Source organism: Phocoena phocoena, chromosome 8 (assembly GCF_963924675.1).
Source record: "Phocoena phocoena chromosome 8, mPhoPho1.1, whole genome shotgun sequence".
Lineage (NCBI taxonomy): Eukaryota > Metazoa > Chordata > Mammalia > Artiodactyla > Phocoenidae > Phocoena > Phocoena phocoena.
The window spans coordinates 60,484,974-60,505,349 of NC_089226.1; the positions used below are offsets into that span (position 1 = coordinate 60,484,974).

Here is a 20,376-nt window from a genome sequence, read left to right on the forward strand (position 1 = left end):
GCTTAGGATCCTACTTTGAGTTCCTTCAGATGTTTGGTGGAAAGGGTTCTGGACTAGGAGGTAAGGGTCCTGGTTTCAGCACTACCTCTCTGACCTTCAGCAAGTTGCTTCTTTCCTTGGCTCTGCATTCCTTATCTGACAAGTGGCCTAGGAAGCCATCTGTCCCCCTTCCTGCCTTCAGGGCTGTTGTGAGGAACCTCTGTCTATTAAAGCATCTGGGTTTGCAGGTTACAGTGTGTGACAAGGGTCTGCACTGAGACCATGTCTAAAAGTGATCAGAAAGTCATTCTTTTTAGTCCCTCAGTCCCTGAGTCCCATTTGGCCAGAGCAGGGCAGATGGTCTAGTCTCATGGAACAAACCAATCATGAAATTTGAGGTCACCACACTGCAACACTGTTTAATCCAGTGGCTGTCACAGTACTACCCTTGCTTGTCCCCTGGAATCCCTACCACGTAGTGGGGATCCCTCCACCCTACCATGGCCTCAGATCCGCCAACATCCTGGCCGGGGAGATGGCTGCTAGGTCTGGGTCCGAAACCATGTTCTGGCTTCTCCAGGCTCTTCAAAGCCTCCCATCTTCATATGGATGTCATCATTTCCCAGGACTCCTACGTGGCAGGCACTGAACTTTCAGAGCCCAGCTCCTAAGAGCTGGAACCCCTAAGAGGCCAAGGGCAGGGCCTTCCAGGAGAGCAGAGAGAAGGCCCCCTTGGAGAGTGAGTCAGCCTGTCCTCCTGCTGGAGAGAGAGGAAAAGGTGGTGAAGGGTCAGCAGGGCCAGGGGAGTCAAAGCAGCTGAGGGAGGGGCAGGAGGGTGACTCACTTGGCACAGACTCACATCTCGGCCTCTTCTTCGCTGCAACAGACAGCACAGTGAGGCCTCCATGCAGACAGACCCTCACACCCCAAACTTCCCTTCTCACCAGGCCCTGGCACGGCCATTCCCAATCTCAATCTAGCTTTCCCTTGTGCTAAATACAAACTTCTGACTTCCCTTCCTCCTTCTTCTTCCAGGAAATCTTCCCAGATTGCCTTTCCATCCCTGCTACCATCCTGGCCCCACTCTGTCCCTGCCTCAGCACTTGGGAATAGCGCATGTGTTACGCTGTTACGCCCAGGGCCTCCTGAGATCTGAAGCAGCACTCCTGTCACTTTCCTCTGCTTATTGCCCCCCTTAACCAGGTTCTTTTGGTCTTTTAGACTGTATAGCAGAAGGAAACTTTCAAGGACCTTTATAGAATCATCTGAGAATATTCACAGATCCAGAAAACACTTACAGGGCCTTCTCTGAGCTGGCAAAACCTGAGTCACAGAGAAAAATAACTCCAGCTAACTTCTAGCCCTCAACTTCCCCATTAATCACGTGGGTCTCCTGAAGGCCCTGGGGACTGAAATAAATCAGGGACATCCTGCCAGTCCTGCTTCCCTCATGCATGGCTCACCACCCAGATAGGCGCAGTTAAAGTGGCTGCACATCTGATTATTGCTGGAGAGAGTCACCAGGTTCCGGGCTCCATCCTGGAAGAAACTGGTGACCAAGAAGACTTCATGCGGGGGGATCAGCACCTCACGCTCCTTGGGAAAGACAGACAGGGCCTGGATTGGGGCCCCAAAGCAAGTCCTTAGAGAGAAGAAGGTGGCATTACCAAATCTGTGGGCCACTGCCTCATCCAGGGAGCTGGAGGTAAACTGGCCTAAGCGGACAGAGACCCCCAGCTCCTTGGGTTCAAATCGAATGGCGCCCACGCCTCGGAACACCACCTGCCCAGGTTCCCTGCTGCAGTCCCTACTGCCCCGCAGCAGCTGCAGGGCCCGGGTCAGGTAGAAATGCAGGGCCTTGAAGGGGAAGTGCTGCATGTAGAACTCCCTGGAGTCACCGCCTGTCCGCACAGCCTGGTTCAGCTCCCGGTATAAAGGGTTGGATGAGTTGGTGTAGACCATGACGGCGATTCCGTGCTGGGTTTTGAAGCCAGGAGGCAGGCTGAGCCCTGGACACCTTTGTTCCCAGGCCTTCTGGGCTGTCTCCCAGGACTCCCGCAGCCTGGTATGGTTAGCCATCTCCTCCGCTAGCAGATGGACTGCCTTCTCCTCCATCTCCTCCGAGCAGCCCACATAGGCATCATCGAAGGTGTTTGGAGCCAGGCTCAGGTTCTGGATGGAAACATTCTGGGCCTATAGAGGTAAGGAAGAGAGGGGCCACACAGGAAAGGGTATAAGTTCAGGGTACTGGGCAGAGGTTCTGGTGGCAGATCAGTTCCGAAACACAGAATCTCATTTCTGTGCCCAAATATCTGGGGTGTGAAATTTGGCAAGAGCTCAAGGGCTTAAATAACAGGCACTGGAGCCAGACACACATGGGTTCAAATCCTGGCTTCACCACCTATGGGCTGTGAGATCTTGGGCGAGTCTCTTAACTTTTCTGGACCTCAGGTTCTCCACCTATAAATTGAGGATACTTCCAACCCCACAGGTTATTGTAAGGATAGCATATAGATCCTCACTTGTGTACTAACTAAGAGGGGTCATTTATCATTAGAGAGGTTCCTGCACTCAGTGGGACGTGGGGCTGGAAGACTTCCAAGCACCGTTCTGGCTCTAAGGCTCAGTATGCAGGTGACATACAAACGTATGGCCAGTCTCCAATTACCTGACCCCATCCCCATCCTCAGGCTCTTTCCCCCTCACACAGGTGCTAGACACCACAGCAAGTCACTGGCAGCTCTGAGGCTCTGAGTCCTCTCCTGCTCCAGAAGCCCTCATCCTCAAACCTGGGGGTGGGGACTGGGAGGAGGTCAAGCCCTGGTGTGGGAGGGGCTGCGGGAGGGCAGTACACAGGTAGCCCAAAGGAGTTTGTTAGGCTGGGCCTGTGGTGGGAGATGGGAAGTGACAGGAGAAAGATGCAGGCGATCCCAAGGGAGGACCATAGAAGGAAGGAGGATCACAGCAGGACCAATGGGTGGAGGTCGGGTTCTGGGAGATGGAATGGGAAGTTGGGGCTCCCTATAGGGATGGAGGTTCCTGAGAGGAAGAGGATTAAGAGGAATGGCATCATAGAAAAGCGTCCCTGGGAAGGCTCTTTGAGGAGTCAGGCCTCGGGTCCACCCCAACTGTTCCCTTTGTGGCAGCAAATGGTTCCCCCCAGTTACCTGCCAGGGGGCGTAAATGCGGATGCCGCTGAGGGTGTGGATGCCAAGGCAGCTAAGGGCGATCAACAGAGCCACCAACATCATCCCTCTGGGAGACTTGGAGAGTGAGATCCCGCTGAGGGTGGGACCAGCGACGGTGGAGTCTTGGCTTCGATGGGCTGGGGGACAGAAAGTTGGAGAGTTTCTTCTACAGTGTGAGGGGTCCCTGGTCTAGGACTTGGCCCGGCGGGGCGCGGGCGGTGCCCAGAGCAGCCCTAAGTGTGTGGGCGGGTCTTGGATTTTATCCTCCACCCACCCCACCCCACCCCCCCACCCCCCGCCTCCACCCCAGCACAACCCCAGTCTCAGCTCCCCCACCTCCCAGCTGCCCGGGTGCTCAGCGCCTTCTGCTCAGGAATGCTAAAGGGAGAGCGGTAATTTGGCTCCGCTTGGAGAAGGGAGGGGACGGGGAGCCGGGGACCCACCTGGAGGTGGCGGAGGCGGAGAGCGGGAAGGGGCACTGAAGGTTCCCGGCGGCGGGGACTGAAGTCTGCGGAGGCGCCGCGCTGCCCCCTGTCCCCGGAGTCCCGCGGATCAATGAAGTCCCGCGGCTAATTATAGTGCCACTGGCTGTAACCCGACACCTCTCTTCCCCAACAACAAACACTGGGGTTCGGGGGGCGGGGCTGAGGGTCGTACTTAACTCTCCTTCCCAAAGACTCTGAGGTCTTTCTCCAGGACCCTTCTCTCCGAGGAAAACCAGTGCTAGAGGAGGGGAATTACGAGACGTGGTCTCTCCCTCGGGCGGCCCCTGACCGCCACGCCCCGAGCTCCAGACAACTAGGCCTAAGAGACCAAGAGGGTCCAGCCAGCCCAGAGGTCACCACTTGCGCGCTCGTTCATTTGCATACAATTTGCATATGGCGAACACGTGGGTCACGTGTGGTCCAGCGTCTTAGCGGCCCCCACCCCACTCCCTTCTTTTTATGCCCCTTCCCTTCAGCAAGCCTGGCGCAGATGCAGAGCTCTCTCTCTCACAACCTCAGGGTCCAGCCCCGCCCCTCCCTAGACCCTCTCTCCCTTGACCTCGCAGACTCAGGTGACCCCATGTTTATCAACACTAGCCTTTCCCCCTCACCTCCCTGGGCTTGCCTATAAATAACCTGGCTCTGAGTCTTAGATGCCCACTGGGAGGTAATGGGAGAAGGGGCCGGCTGAGGAATCAGCAGCTCTGGGAAGAGCTTTCTGGCAGCCTGAACCTCTGGTATCATGGCTTTGTCTTCTCTCTACCCTCTGGCTTTGGGGAATTGCTTCTCCCATCCAGAGACCTGGAACCCCAAGAAAGACCCCAAGAGATGGAGTCAAACCTAGTCACTGAACAGGGGTCTTGAGTGAAGCAGAAAGTCCTCCAAAATCACATGGCCAAGGAGTGCTAGAGTTGGGACCCAGGCTTTTTGGGAATCTCGCCTTGCACCTTAGGTGAGTCTCCATGCTCACATGAAAGGAAAAATAAGGAGATACTCCCTGAGGCCGGGGGTACTGAATGCTGGACCAAACCCAGCTGGGAGGCAGCTGTTCTAGCCTGGATCCTTGATTTTCCTCTGGCTTCAGGGGTTCCCTTTTCATGGGACGTGCTCTGGCCCAGAGCAGACTGGGCGGAGGCTAGTCCAGAAATAGATGGGGGAGTGTCACATTTCTGAGCAGCTGTGTGGGAGAGGTACAAGGGGTGGGGGACTGACGGTATAAAAGAGAAATCTGCCCTTCCCCTCCCCTGGTGGCCATCGCTGGAGACCAGTACCAGCTTCCCCATCCCGGAGAAAGTCTAGGTAAGGGGCACACCACTTGTTCCTGGGCACTGGGCATGAAGAGCAGTTATTTTAAAGGGGAAATTTGAGGTATTAATGGGAGAGTCGCAGGAATCATTGGAAGAGTTTCAGGGAACTTTATATCTTAGTCTGTTTAGACCGCTATAACAAAATACCACAGACTGGGTAACTTATCAACAACAAACAAACATTTCTCATAGTTCTGGAGGCTGAAAGTCTGAGATCAGCGTGCCAGCCTGGTCAGATGAGGGCCCTTTTCCTGATTCATAGCCAGTACCTTCCCACTGTGTTCTCACATGGTAGAAGGTGCTAGGGAAGTCCGTGGGGTGTCTTTTATAAGAACAGCAATCCCAGTCATGAGGGTTCATGAACTAATGATCTCCCAAAGCCCCCCGCCTCTTCTAATACCATCACATCAGGCATTAGGGTTTCAACATATGAATTCTGGGGAGACACAAATATTCAGACCACTGCACCTCTGATGGAGAGGTTTGGGATACCTAGGGAGGTTTGAGGCCATTGGGAAATTTGGGGATTTCTGGGGAGGGATTTGGAGTCACATCCCCAGTAGGGAATGTTCATCAAGGGTCTGGATGAGGGGAAACTGACAAGAAGTGCCCTGAGCAGGATGAGAGGAAGGACAGAAGGGCAGCTGGGATAGGAAAAGGAGTTGCCCAGTGCCTCCACTTCCTGGCCTCCCAGGCCCTCCCCACCACTTTGGCCTCCACACCATTCCCTGCAAAACTGGTCACTAAGTCACCAATGCACCTGTTCTGCAGTGCTCTACATTGTTGGCTGCACCCAGAAAGCCTCTCAGACTTGCAGCAAACATTCCAGGAGGGCTCACTGGTGCCTGGCCTTGGGCTGAGCTCTGGGGACACAGAATGGGTCATACCTGGTCCCTGTCCTTAGGGAATTCACAGGCCGGGGGGAGGCAGACGTTGAAGGGCAGCACAGTGCGATTAGGACAGTGACAGGGGAAAGCACAGGGTGATTTAGGAAGCCAGAGGAGTCAGAGGGCTTCCTGGAGGAGGTGGCTCCTGAGCGAAGCCTTGAAGAGTGGGTTGGAAAAGGGCATCCCCAGCACATGGAGGGAAGCAGCAGCGCCTCACCTGGAACTTTGCTCTGTACTGTAGAAGTCAAGCAGGGGTGGTGGGGCACGAGGCTGAAGAGGTTATGGCAGGCAAGGTCACAGAGCACTTCAAATGCCAGTGCCTGGAGGTTGGATTCTGTCCTGAGGGTAAGGAGGTAAGTTTTGTTTTGAGCTCTTGCTTTTCTTCTTTTTTTCTTTCTGGATGTCTTCTCATCCCTTGCCTCATAATTGTCATCTCTGCATTTTGAGATATTTCTTCCAGTCAGGTTTGCCACAGAGGGTTTTCAAGCAGGTAAGGAACATGACCAACCGTGCTTTAGAAACATTGTTCTCCCTACTCCGCGGGGCAGCAGCAGTGTGGATTAGCAGGGGTGACAGCGGAGGTAGGGAGATCAGGGAGAAGGCAGGGGCTGACCTGAGCCATGGCAGGGCATGTGGGGATGGGGAAAGGGAAGGAGCATCGAGGTTGGACCCATACTGTGCCCAGCACTAGTTGACAACTAATTTAGTGTTTGATGAATGGCTGAATGAATGGAAACCCAAGTAACCATCTTGGGTGACTGGATGAATAATAAGGATGGTAGATTATGCGAGACTCTTCTGTTGGCAAGTTCACGGGAACCACCCTGAGCTGGATGAAGCCCAAAGAGGAATTAATCACAAGGATCCCAGGGTATCTAACGGGACCCAAAGGCCAGAAGTGAAGAGTCCCTAGAAACCCAAGGAAGTGTCTTGCTCTGCCTGTGCCTTGGCTTCAAGCTGCTCTCTTTTTTCCTCAACCCTCCCTGCCTCTTTCCCTGGGGACCTTATCTCTTCCCTGACCTCAATACACCTATGACTCTCAAATGTCTTTTATTGTCCATTCTGCTCCATCTTGGATGTCTGCCCCTAGAGTGTCCACATGTGCCAAACTGAACTCACCAGTTCCCCTCCTAACCTGATCATTTATTCAATACATTTTTTTAAATTGAGCACCTACTATGTGCTGGGATGAGCTTTTAAAGTTTCCTCTGCTTCTCCTCTGTATTTCCAACCCTGAGCATGGGAACCAGAGTTGTGAGCCTTGATTTCCCCTGTCTCATCCCCTAAATCCCATCAGACACCAAGTCTAGTAAATTCTACCTAGTAATGCTGTGTCCAGCTTCACTGCCAATACCTTAGTCTGGCCACATGATTCAATGTCTGACTTCACAGTTCTCCTGCCCTATCACAAGCCTCTGGTACCTTTTATTGCTGTGTTTCTGCAGGGCAGAGACGGGGACAGAAACAGGATAGTGGAGAGGCAGTGACAGACATAGTTTGCCTCATGTTTTCACTGCATGACCATTTTGCGGTGTGCCACAAAATCTCAGTGGCATACAAACATTTATTCTCATACTCCTGGGTCTTCACGTTGACTGTAGATTGGCTAAAGTGAGCTTGGATGGGCAGCTCTGCTTCAGGCTGCCAGTCTGTCTCAGCTGGGCACCTCCCTGTTGTGGGCTGGGCCCAGGTCTGCTCCACTGGGTCCAGGCTGAAGGAACAGTTTTGGGCCATGTTCTGATGGTTTCTGACCCAAAGAGAAGACCTTCTCTCTTGGTTTGGGTTCCCCCAAAAGCCGACCCCGAGACAAGGATTGGGTGTAGTCAGCTTATCTGAAAGGTGATCCCAGGAAGTACCAGTGAAGGAGTGGCAAAGTGAGTTGAAGAAGAGAGAAAAGCTCCCCCGCAAAAATTGTGCGACCACTGTGGTCAACTATGTCCCATCGGGGACCCTCTGTGGAATAGAGAATCTGACTACCCTCACTGGGTGACAGCTGTCCTTGGGAACATTAAATCTCCTGCACTTTGGGGTTGCCCTGAGCAAGCTCCCAGGGTGATGGAGAAAGCCTTGGACACAGAAATATACAGAACACTGAGGGTGGGAAGCTGTCAGATACTTGAGGACTATCCATTGCACCTGTGTTGAACTTCAAGATGAGCTGAGGGGATACGGGCTGGGGAATCAACAGTGTCTGGCACACTCTTTTACACAACACCCATCTATCAAATCTCAGGAAAGACTCTGAGTAGTCTTGCTTGGGTTATGTGTCCATCCGTGAGCCAATCACAATGGCCAGGGCATTAGAGCACCAGTTTGGGGTCATGTATTCCCCTCATGGGGGTACAGGGTGAGGAAAGCCCCACTTGAACCCATGGACTAATTTCTCCACAAAGAGAAGATTATAGAAGCTCAGGCTTTTCTGGTGGATTCCAAGAGACCACAAGAGTTCAAGTAGTTTTTTGCTGCTGAATTGTCTGCCCATTAGCATTCTATCCTGGAATTACGGAGCGGTATCTCAGGTTTACACCCCACTGTGTTGCCTTTTTTTTTTTTTTTTTTTTTGCAGTACGCGGGCCTCTCACTGTTGTGGCCTCTCCCGTTGCGGAGCACAGGCTCCGGGTGCGCAGGCTCAGTGGCCATGGCTCACGGGCCCAGCCACTCCGCGGCATGTGGGATCTTCCCGGACCGGGGCATGAACCCATGTCCCCTGCATCGGCAGGCTGACTCTCAACCACTGCACCACCAGGGAAGCCCTGTGATGCCATTTTTAATTCTATCTGCTCCGAATCTCCTCTGGTCAGCCCCTCACTTAAACCCACTCCTTGTACAAATGTGTTTCCATCAGGCTTTTTGGGTTCTTGTAACATGCTACTTGAAATTCGTCACTCCATCTCCACCTTAAAAGAGCTTAAAGAAGCAGGGATGTGGGTTTTGTTGTTTCTGTTCATAATTTTATCCTCAGTGCCTGACACATTACAGATGCTCAAGAATTTTCTGAATAAATGAGTAAGCAGGTTTTGAGGGAGGGAAGATAAGTTCAGTTTGGGACATGCTGAATTTGATAAACTCCGCTGGATGCTAACTCCATTGCCCAGAGAAACTCACACCTCAATTTAAACTGTATACTGGCAATTAGAGGATCTTAGATTTGGAGACTCACAAAATTATAGCCACATAACATCCCAGCGTCTTAGGGTCACTGAACTATCAAAACTTAGGCCCCACCAGAAGCCAGAGGAGATTCGGGAGCAAGGATGCTTAACCTGAGTGAGACTGGGGCAGATGCATAACCACCCTGAAATTTGTGTAACGTCTGTGTGAAGGTGCATATATCCATTTTCTGAGGAGCAGTTTCAGGTTTCATCAGATTTCTAAAGATAAAAAACCACTAACTGTATTACAGTCTGTATAAAAGAAGGAAAAGAGAAATACCCGAGAAGTTGCTGGTATGCGTCTAGAGTATCTCTGGAAGGATATACAGGAAATGGGAACATTGGTTAGCTCTGGGGAGAGCAGGTTGGGGCTGGGGGATCAGTGAGAGAAAGACGTTTCACTGCATGCTTCGTGGACTATAAATTTTGAATAATGAAAATGTACTACCTTTTATTAAGTTAAAACTTTAAAAAATTAAAATTATGGGGATTTCCTGGCAATCCAGTGGTTAGGACTCCAGCTTTCACTGCCGAGGGCCCAGGTTCGATCCTAGGCTGGGGCACTGAGATGCCACCTGCCACGCGTCGCAGCCAAAAAAAAAAAAATTACAGTTATGATTGATCCTGTTAAGTGACCAGAGACGTAAATTAAAAACTAGATACCATTTGTACCACCAGTTAAATGAAAATTAAGAGAGATTAATAATGCCCAGTGTTGGCAAAGACATGGAGAAAAGGGCACTTTTGTCCATTGTTGGTGGGAGGGTGAAGTGGGACCTTTTGGATGGCAACCTGGCAGTGGCGCAGTGGCTATCTAAATGAATACTATTCAGATCCTTTAAATATCATCTTCCTGATATCTTTCCTATAAAAATATGCAGACAAGAGGACAAAGATTTATATACATGGATGTTCACTGCAATATCATGTGTAATAACAAAAAATTAGGAAAAAAACCCTAAGTGTCCCTCAATAAGGAAATGGTTAAATCAATTATGGATTAACTATATATGAAATTCCATGCCGCCATCATAATGAACAAGGTAGATATGCATGTGTGACATGGAAGGAAGTCCATGGTACATTGTTACCTGGGAAAAGGTTGTAGAACATGTATGTGTAAGCACACTTCCTTTTTCTTTTTGAAAATAGTGACAATAAAAAAAACCCAAAACAGGCTGTATACAGAAAACTATGTGTGTATGTATACTTAAATATATTACTTGTGTGTGCATCAGAAAAGGTCTTGAAGGTACATTACCATGGAAACATCAGGCATGGGTAACAGTGAGAAGGGGGACATGGAGGGAAAGCAAGAAAAGGGGGACTTGGGCTTTGTGATTCATTCATACACAGTAAGCATGCATTACTTGGTAATAAAATAAAAAAAGAAGCAGCACCAACTTAGAAACTGTCTGTTCCAATCTTGACCCAAAGCTGGGACACCTTCTTAGAGCCACTTCGGGCCCTCAGCGTGCCCACCCAGAGGATGCAGGAGGCTTCCCTGGGGGAAGCAGTACCCTCTGTCCTCTCCCCCACCCAGCCCCTCTTCCCGCACCACCTGGGGGTCCCTGCCTGGCATCAGCTGAGGGCTTAGGGTGAGGGTTCAGTTGGCAGCAGGATTGCAGGGACAGAGGAGGACCCTCTGGATCCCCAAGCCCTGCTCTAAGCCTGACCCTGGAGTCCTGCTGTGGCCCCACCAGCTGACCACTCCTGGATCTGCCCTGTTCCAGCCTCATGTCCCCCTGAGGGGAAGCCTGGACCTCTCACTGTGGCAGTCAAGCTCCTTCAGGACTGGCCCCAGGCTTTCCAACACTGCAACTGCCACACTAGCCAGAACGTCTTTCACTCTTTACATCCCGAGTCCCTACCTCTAATACCATTGCTTTTCCCATTCCTGCTGTCCCAAACTCCTTTCCCACCCTCAACTCCAATCTTTTCTCTCCTACCTCCCCTGACTGAAGCCTTATTCTCCTATTTGTCCCACAAGACCGTGTTCACATGTCACCTCCTCCAGGAAGTCTCCCATGTTCCTTCTGGCAAGAAGGGTCCCCTCTCTCTTCTGAGCCTCCATTTCGATGTTGTGACTCTGTGTCAAGCACCCAAAGGGGCCCAGGCTAGATGTCAATTCATCACAATTTATTAAACTGTGCAGATTCCCATTTTCCAGACGAGGAAACTGAGACCCAAAGAGTAACTTGCCCAAGGTCACCTCCAACATGCAGACCCCTGCCATGATGTCTCTGCTGCTCGTGTCCATGGGCCTCATGGAAGCACTTCAGGTACAGTCATCCTCCGCTGACCCCATCCCCTAGCTGCTGGCTTCTGAACTCTGCCGGATGCTTCGCTTGGAGATCGCTCAGAGCTTGGAGATCGGACAGCCCCAGAGCCTGGTCTCGGGGATCTGTAGCTAGTAGTTCCCAATCCCCTTCCCCTCCAGGTGTGTCTGGGGCCCTTACTCTTTCTCAGCTCAGTGGAGGGGGAAGCTGGATAACAGGGCTCCCGTTCTCCCAGGGCCTAATCTCTCAGTCCTTGCTGCTCCCCCTGCCTCAGGCCCAGAGCCACCCCATCACACGACCAGACCTCTTCTCTCGAGAAATGCCCCTGGACATGGCCCTGGCCTCCTTTGACGACCAGTATGCTGGCTGTGCCGCAGCCATGGCGGCAGCTCTCCCGGATCTCAACCGCACGGAGTTCCAGGCCAACAAAGTGTACGCCGATGTCTGGGCTCAGGCAAGCAGCCAGTGGCAGGAGCGCCAGGCCTGGGGGCCCAAGTGGGGCCTCAGCCCTACCCGTCTGTCCCCGCCCGCGGGCTTCCGAGAAGAGCACGGGGTGGCCCTCCTGGCCTACACGGCTAACAGCCCCCTGCACAAAGAATTCAACGCGGCCGTGCGCGAGGCTGGCCGCTCCCGGCTCCACTACCTCCACCACTTCTCCTTCAAGACACTCCACTTCCTGCTGACTGAGGCCCTGCAGCTGCTGGGCAGGGGCCAGCGTCCACCCCAGTGCCGCCAGGTGTTCCGAGGGGTGCAGGGCCTACGCTTCCGGCCAGTGGCGCCCGGGGCCACCGTCAGGCTGGGGGGCTTTGCCTCTGCATCCTTGCAGAATGTTGCAGCCCAGCAGTTTGGGGAAGACACCTTCTTTGGCATCTGGACCTGCCTCGGGGCCCCTATCAAGGGCTACTCCTTTTTCCCTGGGGAGGAGGAGGTGCTGATCCCTCCCTTCGAGACCTTCCAGGTGATCAATGCCAGCAGACCGGCCCAGGGCCCCACCCGCATCTACCTCCGGGCCCTGGGCCAGTGCAGCACGTACAACTGTGAGTACATCAAAGGTGAGCAGGGCACGTGCCAGCCATCAGCTGGGCGGAAGGTGGCCTTGCCCGTCCCATTTTCAGAAGATACATACAGAGATATTAGAAACAGTGAGAAGGACCGAGTCCTGTCCCCCAGCCCCTCCTCCCCTTCCGTCCAAGGAGAGACGTAACCTTCTTAAGTAGCACGCTTGCTTCTCGACCCTGGAGGTGTCTAAGCCAGAGCTGGCCACTTGCCTGCGGGGAGGCTGAAGAGGGTTTCCTGACCAACGCAGGTGTATTTGGCCATCTGAGGGCCCAAGAGACTTGGTGTCAGGCTTTCCTCCCAGCTGGAAGCTGCTGCCAGCAATGAGTAAGCGGCCCACCCCAGTTTTCTGAGAGGAGTGTGTTTATTTGACTGAACAGAACCCCTGTGCCGTCATGTGTGCTAGCGGGGGTGGGGTGGGGTGGTGAGCCAGCAGTCAGGTGCATTACCCCTAAATTCCAGCTTGGGCTCTGGCAGGTCTCGGATGCTTTCCTGTCCATCCTCCCTGGACCATCCAGAGGAGTAATCATGAAGATGGGCCCAGGTCCTTAACCTCTGAAGGGGCAGTGGGCTGCTGGTCCGCGTTGAGGGATGCCCAGGGGCCTGTGAGGCCCACTTTTCATATCAATAGTTAGAGGCAGGCTGTTGGCTGGACCCATGGACCACATCTCAAGGGATAAGGTCCAGCGCGGCTTCAGTTACCACCTTGGACAGCATCACGAGCGTGCACGAGTTGACGGAAGGTGAAGGAGACACACAAACTAGCCCCTCCTTGGCTGGGACAAGACATGGGAGAGGGAGAGGCGGGTGTGGCATGGAGGCAAAGTTACAGGCCGGGGGGCAGGAGGAGTGCCCAGATGCCCCTGGCTTCAAGGGCTGGCGCCTTTCTGGCCCTGCTATTCATGGGTCAAGTCAAACCCAGGCAAGGGAGGTCCCACTGTAAGGAAGCAGAATCAGGAGAAAACACACCAGCTTCTCCTAGAGCAAGTCAGGGATGGACCACGGGGCTCTGGAGTCCCTTACCATCCCGAGAGCTGCCGAGCCTTTGATTCTTTGCTGTTTCTTCCCTACAGACAAGCAGTGCAAGTCAGGGCCCTGCCGTCTGGATAACTCAGGTGAGGGCTGCGGGCATCTGTGGGGCTCTGCTGGGGGTTGAGCTGGCTATCCTGGGTCTGGGCCCCTCTCCTGGATGGACATCCCCCGTAAAATAAAAACAACCCCCTTTCAATCAAAAAAAGTAGACTCCCTTAAGCAGACACCTGTGGGAGGTTGCTAACCCTCCCCACTGAATGTGTATGTGGGAGATGGCCACCCAGCCTGGGGCCGTCCCCACCTTCCCAGGAGCCCACTGACCAGAGCCCAGAGAGCTCCAGGCTGCACTGAGGTGACGGAGGGAAGGGCTGCTCCACAAAGTCCTCCTGGGCCTTCTCCTCTTCCTGCCGCAGAGCCCTCGGTCTGTTACTGCCTTCAGAGCTCTCTCAGACCACCTCCCAAGATCAAGGTCAGGTCTTGGCTTCTGGAGACCTGGGCTCTAGCCCAGGCTCTGCCCTAACTCTCTCTGTGACCAAACATCCCTCTCTGGGCCTCAGTTTCCCTATCTGCACAGTAGGCATATCGGACTAGACGGTCCCCAGGTTCCCTTTGGCTATATGACTCTTCCCTTCCCTTGAACACCTGCTGTGCCAGGTCCTGCCTCAGCCACCACTTCTCTAGGCGGGAACAGGCCATTCTCAGGGAAGAAATCACAGCCACCCCTCCCGCTCGGGTCCCGCCTCCTCCCTCAGGGCTCTGAGAACAGCAGATAGGAAGGAGCCCCAGCCACCCTTCTCCATGACACAGTACCACTCAGGGTTCCATGAATCCTCACCATGATCCAATGACGCAGGTAATGTCATCACCCCTGTTCCACAGATGAGAGAAGGCAGGCACAAAGAGATGATGCAACCAGCCCCACACACAGAACTAGAAAAGTGTTCGGTCCAAACAGCCTGGTCCTGGAGCTGAACTTGGAACCACCGTACCAGGCTGGCCCCCACCTCCTCAGATACCATCTCATTTTATCCTGACTGGACAACTATCGACTGGAAGGAGGTGGGACAGGGAGTATCATCCTCATTATATAGTAAAGTGAGACTCGGAGACAGAAGTGACTTGCTCCAGGTGAGAATGAGTTAGTGGCAGAGTCAAGACCAGCCAGGTCTCCAGACGCCAACTCGGCCTCTTTGAGGTCTGATAACGTAATTTCAAGCACTGGGAGAGTTTAGGATTCCCGCCCCCCTCCCCATTCCCCATCCCAGTGCACCAGCAACTCTCCCACCAGAGTTTGAGCAGAGGAGCAAAGATCTGCATCACCAGATCCCACTCAGATCTCTAACCCTTTTCATCCCACCCTGCAGTGCCTCAGCTGTGTCAGTAGGAGACTGGGGGACAGACCTAATGACCTCTGGAAGGGGAACTGGGGCTCTCCTTGGTCTCATCTCCACCTTCCTCCCTAATTTTGCGTATCAGTCAGCTCACTCTGCTCTTTTCATCTTGTTTCTTTGTGTATCTCACGTTGCCCCTAAATCTCTGTGCCTCTGTTTTCCCTGCAGCCATGGGTCAGGGCCCCCTTTCTGCAGTCTGGTCCCTTCTACTGCTGCTCTGGTTCCTTGTTGGAGAAGGCTTTCCAGAGAGTCCAGGACTCCTCTCATCCATCAGCCACTGAACAGCTCTGCCGTCACCTCTGCCCAACATGAGGCTGTCAGCCACATGTATGCTTTAAGCGTGGCCAAGATCTGCGGTAATTCCATCTGTAGGGAACTCTGGGATTTTCTCTGGCAGCTGCCAGGCTTGCTAGCGGGAAGAGGAAAATGTAGGGACTGGGCCTCATCCAGGGGTCTAGGAGTAAGAGGTGGGGGGACTGCAGGACAGGTAACCACTCACTTGGAGATAGAAGATTAAAGTCGTTTGGAGGTGGGGCGATTGGGGAGAACAGTACTTGGCCATGGTATTTGCTGATACTACTCAAATGCTTCCCATGTACACCTGGACTGCTCCTATTCGCTCCTCCAGGAAGCCTTCTCTGGCCTCTCCACCCTGCTGGGTTGGGGCCCTGCCTCTGTGCTCCCAAAGGGCCATGGTCTCCCAAGTCCAACTGTGAGCTTATGAGGGCAGGGACGGCGTCCGAGGCACAGAGGTGGTGCCAGAAGATGTGTGGAAGTCAGAAAGGAACAAATACCTTGTGAATGCTGGTTCCTGTACTGCCCCTACCTTGGGCACCTTCAAGCTCTCCGGATGTCACTGTGTGGGAACAGGGTAGACTGGATCTCATTTTCTTGTCAGCAAAGATGTAATTTCTGCTCTGATGCATGAGTCCTAAGGTCCCTAAGAGGCTGGTCCCCAAGTTCCACCACCATGGGCCCTAAGGATGAGAGGGGACATGGAGGAAGTGATAGGCACACACTTTATTATCAGTCGGGGCTTTGGGGCCAAATCCTTGTGTGGCCTCCTGCTCTGGAAACTGGACCAGGAATCCTGAATTCCCAGTTGCCATCCCTGAGCCCCCAGGTAGGGACAGGCAAGACCAAGTCCCTGTAACAGCAGCCACAGAGGAAGGAAGAGAAGACAGGAAGTGTGGCAGTTCTGTTGGTACTACCTGCACTCTCCTCGCCGACAGCACTAACACTCAGCATCGGAGTTCAGTTCTGTCCCTCCAGGACTGCCCTTTGATCTTGATCCTTCTTAGAGTCCCTCCTCTGCAGGAATCAGGGGAGCGGAAAGCTCTGGATTTCCCTTAGAGGTTAGGGTACAGAGACAATGAGTACTCCCTCTGGTGTGTGAAGTATGTAGCGCTGAAGAGAGGATGTCCCAGGCTCTGAGGGCCAGTGGAGAGAGACTGAGTGGCCTGAGGGCCAACCACCACCTGGCCTGGCCATTCCATCCCGGTCTGGAGCTGCTGTGGCTGCAGCAGACCCCTGGGACTCACAGGGCCTGCACCAGCACGAGAAGGCTCATCACCAGAGCCATGGAGAAGAAGATGCCCAGGAAGAAACGGTCCATGACATGGGCCAGGCGCTTCCACTCCTCACGGCAGCGCTGGGCAGCCCTGTGTCTGTGGAAGGTGTTGGTGATGGTGGCTACGTGGCGCAGCAGGGCTTCCTGATGGCACAGACACCGAGGCTCATGGCAAGGGCCTGCTGGTGGGCCAGCTTCTCTGTCAGGAGGCTGGGGGCTGGGGGATGACTCAGGAGGTCTAGACTGCCCACAGGGCTCCCCTCGTTCCCGCACACACAGGCCCCGCGCCAGGCGTCCCAGCAGGAGGGTCCGAGCCCAGGCTGGCACTGGGCGGGCACTGGGACCACAGTAATGCAAGTTCATGATAAGGATGGTGAGCGCTGTGGAGAAGGTGACCATGGTCATGGTGGCCATGTAGTACTTTCCTGCAAGAGAGGGAAAGGGAACTGAGGCCCCAAACAAGAACTCAGGGGGCCTGAGCTCCCCAAATGCCTGAGCACAAGGAGGAATGAGCTCATTCCCCCATAAGGCTCGCAGGACCCTCCAAGCCCAATGGATGGAAGCGGGAAGGAGGTAAGGGCCAAGGGCTCCCTCTCCCGCATTCCCCCGTCAGGTTCTCAGAAGCTACCTGCTCCCTAATTGTTCCCCCCATTGCTGGAGGCTGGACTCACCCACAGTCCCGTGAAAGTCACGCTCTTAAATAGAACCAGCATGATCTGAAGCAAGTTATAACAGAACCTTCCTCATAGGTGTGTGTGCTGCTCCCTTGAGTTAATAAACGTCAAGTGTTTAGGAGACCGCCTGACACGCAGTGAGTACTTAGTATGGTTTGCCTGTGATTATAACACTGGGGATGTCGACCTTCCTCCATCAAGTCCTTGAGCAAAGACCAATTCTTTCCTCTGCCCCTTCTCCCTGGAAGGGGCCGACCTCTTCCCCCTCAATCTCAGAACGAGGCCGGACCCCAAGACGGTCGGCGGGGCCGCTCCGCTCACCCAGGCCGCTCCGGCTCCCACTCCTGCAACTGCGGACACCCGCGCACTTCAAACCCGGGTTGAGGGCGTCCTCTTCCGGCCCCCTCCCCCGCCACCCCAGGCCCTCAGAGCTCACCGATGAGCGGCACGCTCTCGGCCGGCGGCATGCTCTCGGCCAGGAGCAGCTGGAAGACCGTGAGCGCCAGCAGCACGGTGACGCCGAGCGACACCTTCTCGCCAGAGTCGGCGGGCAGGTGGAAGGCGAGAGGCGCCAGCAGCGAGATGAGCACGCAGGGCAGCAGCAGGTTGCACACGTAGGCGGCGGCGCGGCGGCGCAGCAGCAGCGTGAAGGTCACGTCCGGGTAGGGCTCGGAGCAGCAGCCGTAGGTGAGCACGCGCCGCCGGGCCGGCATGCCCAGCACACGCCACTCCACGTTCTCCACGAAGTCGGCCAGGCTGGCGGCGGCGCCGCGCGGCTGTACGTCCAGCTGGTGCCCGCCGTGCGTCCACGAGCCGAACGTCAGGCCGCAGCGCTGCGCGTCGAATGGGAAGGCCGACACGTCCACGCGGCACGAGCTGCGCGTGATGGCCGGCGCGTCCCAGCGCACTGCGCCGTCGTGCCGCAGGACCACGTTGGTGCTGGCTGAGGCTGGCGCCTGCGCATCCGCCCTGCGGGCAGGGGGTGGGGCTGCCTGAGGCGCCGTGGCCTGGGAGGTAAGGGCTACCCCTTGAAAGGGGTGCGCTTCCGGCCCGCTGGGGGCGGCACAGAGGGCAAAGGGAGCGGTAGAGAGGGCCCTCTGTGCCTTTGGAGGCCTAGCGGGGCCGGCGCCTGAAGGGCCCAGAACGAGACACAGACCTAGCTCAAAAGTTGGCGCGGGGCGCACGGTGGCTTTCCTTGAGTGTCATCTGCAAAGCTCCTAGAGGGGCCCTGCGGAAAATATGCGGAGCTATGTGTTGTCTGGGAAGCACAGAACTGGCTTAGGCGGCATAAAGGACTATAGAGGGCTAAGCCCTGAAGGAAATCCCTAGGCAGGCCCTGGGGTGCCCTGAGAAAAGGGTGGAGAGTGCCATAAAGAGGCACTTGTGTCCCAGAACCCCCTCTGCGAGAGATACAGAATTGGCCCTGGACCACACGGAGGAGTCCTAGGAGACACTCAGCCTGGGTTGGCTTGAGACAGCCTAAAGTGGAGGTGCCGTCAAGGGGCTGTGAGGTCCCTCCAGCAGGCCCTTGCCATGAGCCGCTGTGTGTGTGTGTGTGTGTGTGTGTGTGTGTGTGTGTGTGTGTGTGTGTGGTCAGGAAGCCCTACTGCACCATGCAGCCACAATTGCCAACACCTTCCTGGCAGCATAGAAGGGTCCTAGGGGAAAGCTTCTAGGGCACCAAAGGAGCCGGGTTCGATGTGGAGGATGGGGGACAAGTGCATCACCAGAGCCAAGGGCAACTCTAGGGAGGGGTAGGAGAGGGAAGGGGCCCAGGTAGGAAGTACTTGTTATAGAGTATGATGTCCGGTCGCCACACGAGACTGCTGGGGATGCGGATGGCATCCAGGCCACCATAGGCGTCAGGGTCCCATCGTAGGTAGGCATCTGTCCACTCCTGTCGGATCCACAGGTACAGGGTCAGCACCTGGTTCCGCTCATCCTAGTTGGGGGCAGAGAGTGGGCGTAGATGTGGACAGACGTCTGCACATACCCTGCCCTGTGTGTGCACACTGACCTACAGAGCTCTGGTCGGCACCCGCAAACCTGACTCGCCCATACAGTTCGGTCCCCACCCAGCCTTGCTATGTGACCTTGGCAGGTCCTTCTCTTCTCTGGGCCTGAGTTTCCTCAGAAGTTACATGGGTGGTAATCTCTGCTAGGCATGGATTCAAGCGTGCAAAGCATTGGGCACACTGTGGGCACCCAACAGTTGGTAGCTGTTATTGTTGATAATGTTAATGTTTACAGGGAAGAATTGATTGGAGATTAATCCCAGTCTCCCAATCCCCCATTCCTTGACGCTGTCACCAGCACACTCCACGACTGTACAACAACCAACGCACCATGTCGATGATCTGGGACAACGTCACTTCCAGGGTCACGTTCAGAGCCTGGTCTGTGTCTGCCACAGGTCTCAGGGCACTGGTGTAGTTGGCAAAGAGGTCTCGGAACAGCTTGTGTGCCAGCCTGCCCTCAGCTCCGAAGCACTCTGGGGGACCAGTAAGAAAGGGTGTCCATCCGAGACCCTAGTCCAGGGGCCTCTGCTCACAACCTGTACCCTCCACAAGACTGAGGCCCTGTCAGCTGCTCCACTGTCTCACAGCTGTCTAACTGTCCCTGTTCTCTTGTCTCTCTACCTGTGGCTCTAGTTCCTCCCTGGCCTGCCTCCAAGGATAGATGAGGTGAAGGCCATAGTGTGAGTAGGTACTACCTTCTGAAGCAAGGCTGATGGGTTTCTTCCCCACCATTCCCTTCCCAACGACCTGGATTCTGCTTGCCCCACCACAAATGCTGGAGGGGCTGGGAATTCCCTGGCAGTCCAGTGGTTAAGATTCCACGCTTCCACTGCAGGGGGCACGGGTTCGATTCCTGGTTGGAGAACTAAGATCCTGCATGGCGTGTGATGTGGCCACAACAAAACAAAAAGAACAAATGCTGGAGGGGCCCAAACAGATGGCAAGAGTCCCAGTTCTCAACCAGGCATCCAGAACCCTGTTGCCCTGCCTCTTCCAGTCCCTCCAGCCTGTCTCTGTTTCCCTAGCTGCACTTCAGTTGATGTCTTCAAAGCTTCTGACACTATGGGCCCCTCCTTCCTGAAAACACACTCTTCCCCGGGTTTTGTGACACATCCCATTGTCCTCAGTCCTTTTTTTTTTTTCTCAGTCCTTGATTTAGGTATTGTTCCCCAGAATCTTGTCCTTTGCCCTTGTCTCCTTTTTTCTTCAGTCCAGATTTTTCTCCTGAGCTCCAGACCTGAATGTCCTAAACGTCCTGTAGGCACTTTAAACTGTGTAGGGCCAAAATATGAACTTCTTTCCTCCCACCACGTTCTTGTTTTCTTTTTTTAAAAATTTATTATTTATTTGGCTGTGCT

The 20,376-nt window shown here is 54.4% G+C and overlaps 3 protein-coding genes across 4 annotated transcripts; 1 reads left to right on the forward strand and 2 right to left on the reverse strand.

The window, feature by feature from the left end:
• Nucleotides 1–662: 662 nt before the first annotated feature.
• ART5 (ADP-ribosyltransferase 5) lies at nucleotides 663–3,230 on the reverse strand. 2 transcript variants are annotated; one of them, XM_065882813.1, is made up of 4 exons: nucleotides 3,147–3,230; nucleotides 1,443–2,166; nucleotides 824–856; nucleotides 663–739 (listed from the first exon to the last, which is right to left on the reverse strand). In XM_065882813.1, exons 1-4 carry the CDS (start codon nucleotides 3,228–3,230, stop codon nucleotides 663–665), a joined length of 918 nt encoding a protein of 305 aa, XP_065738885.1. The 2 variants fall into 2 exon arrangements, with proteins under 2 accessions (XP_065738885.1, XP_065738886.1); XM_065882814.1 differs by lacking the exons at nucleotides 663–739; nucleotides 824–856 and having other exon boundaries at nucleotides 1,399–2,172; nucleotides 3,159–3,230.
• Nucleotides 3,231–11,217: 7,987 nt separating this feature from the next.
• Nucleotides 11,218–15,037, forward strand: ART1 (ADP-ribosyltransferase 1). The gene is made up of 4 exons (XM_065882387.1): nucleotides 11,218–11,280; nucleotides 11,552–12,329; nucleotides 13,407–13,448; nucleotides 14,925–15,037. The coding sequence occupies exons 1-4, from the start codon at nucleotides 11,218–11,220 to the stop codon at nucleotides 15,035–15,037; spliced, it is 996 nt and encodes a 331-aa protein (XP_065738459.1).
• Nucleotides 15,038–16,293: 1,256 nt separating this feature from the next.
• Nucleotides 16,294–17,713, reverse strand: CHRNA10 (cholinergic receptor nicotinic alpha 10 subunit). Its single transcript, XM_065882057.1, has 2 exons — nucleotides 17,437–17,713; nucleotides 16,294–16,751 (listed from the first exon to the last, which is right to left on the reverse strand). The coding sequence occupies exons 1-2, from the start codon at nucleotides 17,711–17,713 to the stop codon at nucleotides 16,294–16,296; spliced, it is 735 nt and encodes a 244-aa protein (XP_065738129.1).
• Nucleotides 17,714–20,376: the final 2,663 nt, after the last annotated feature.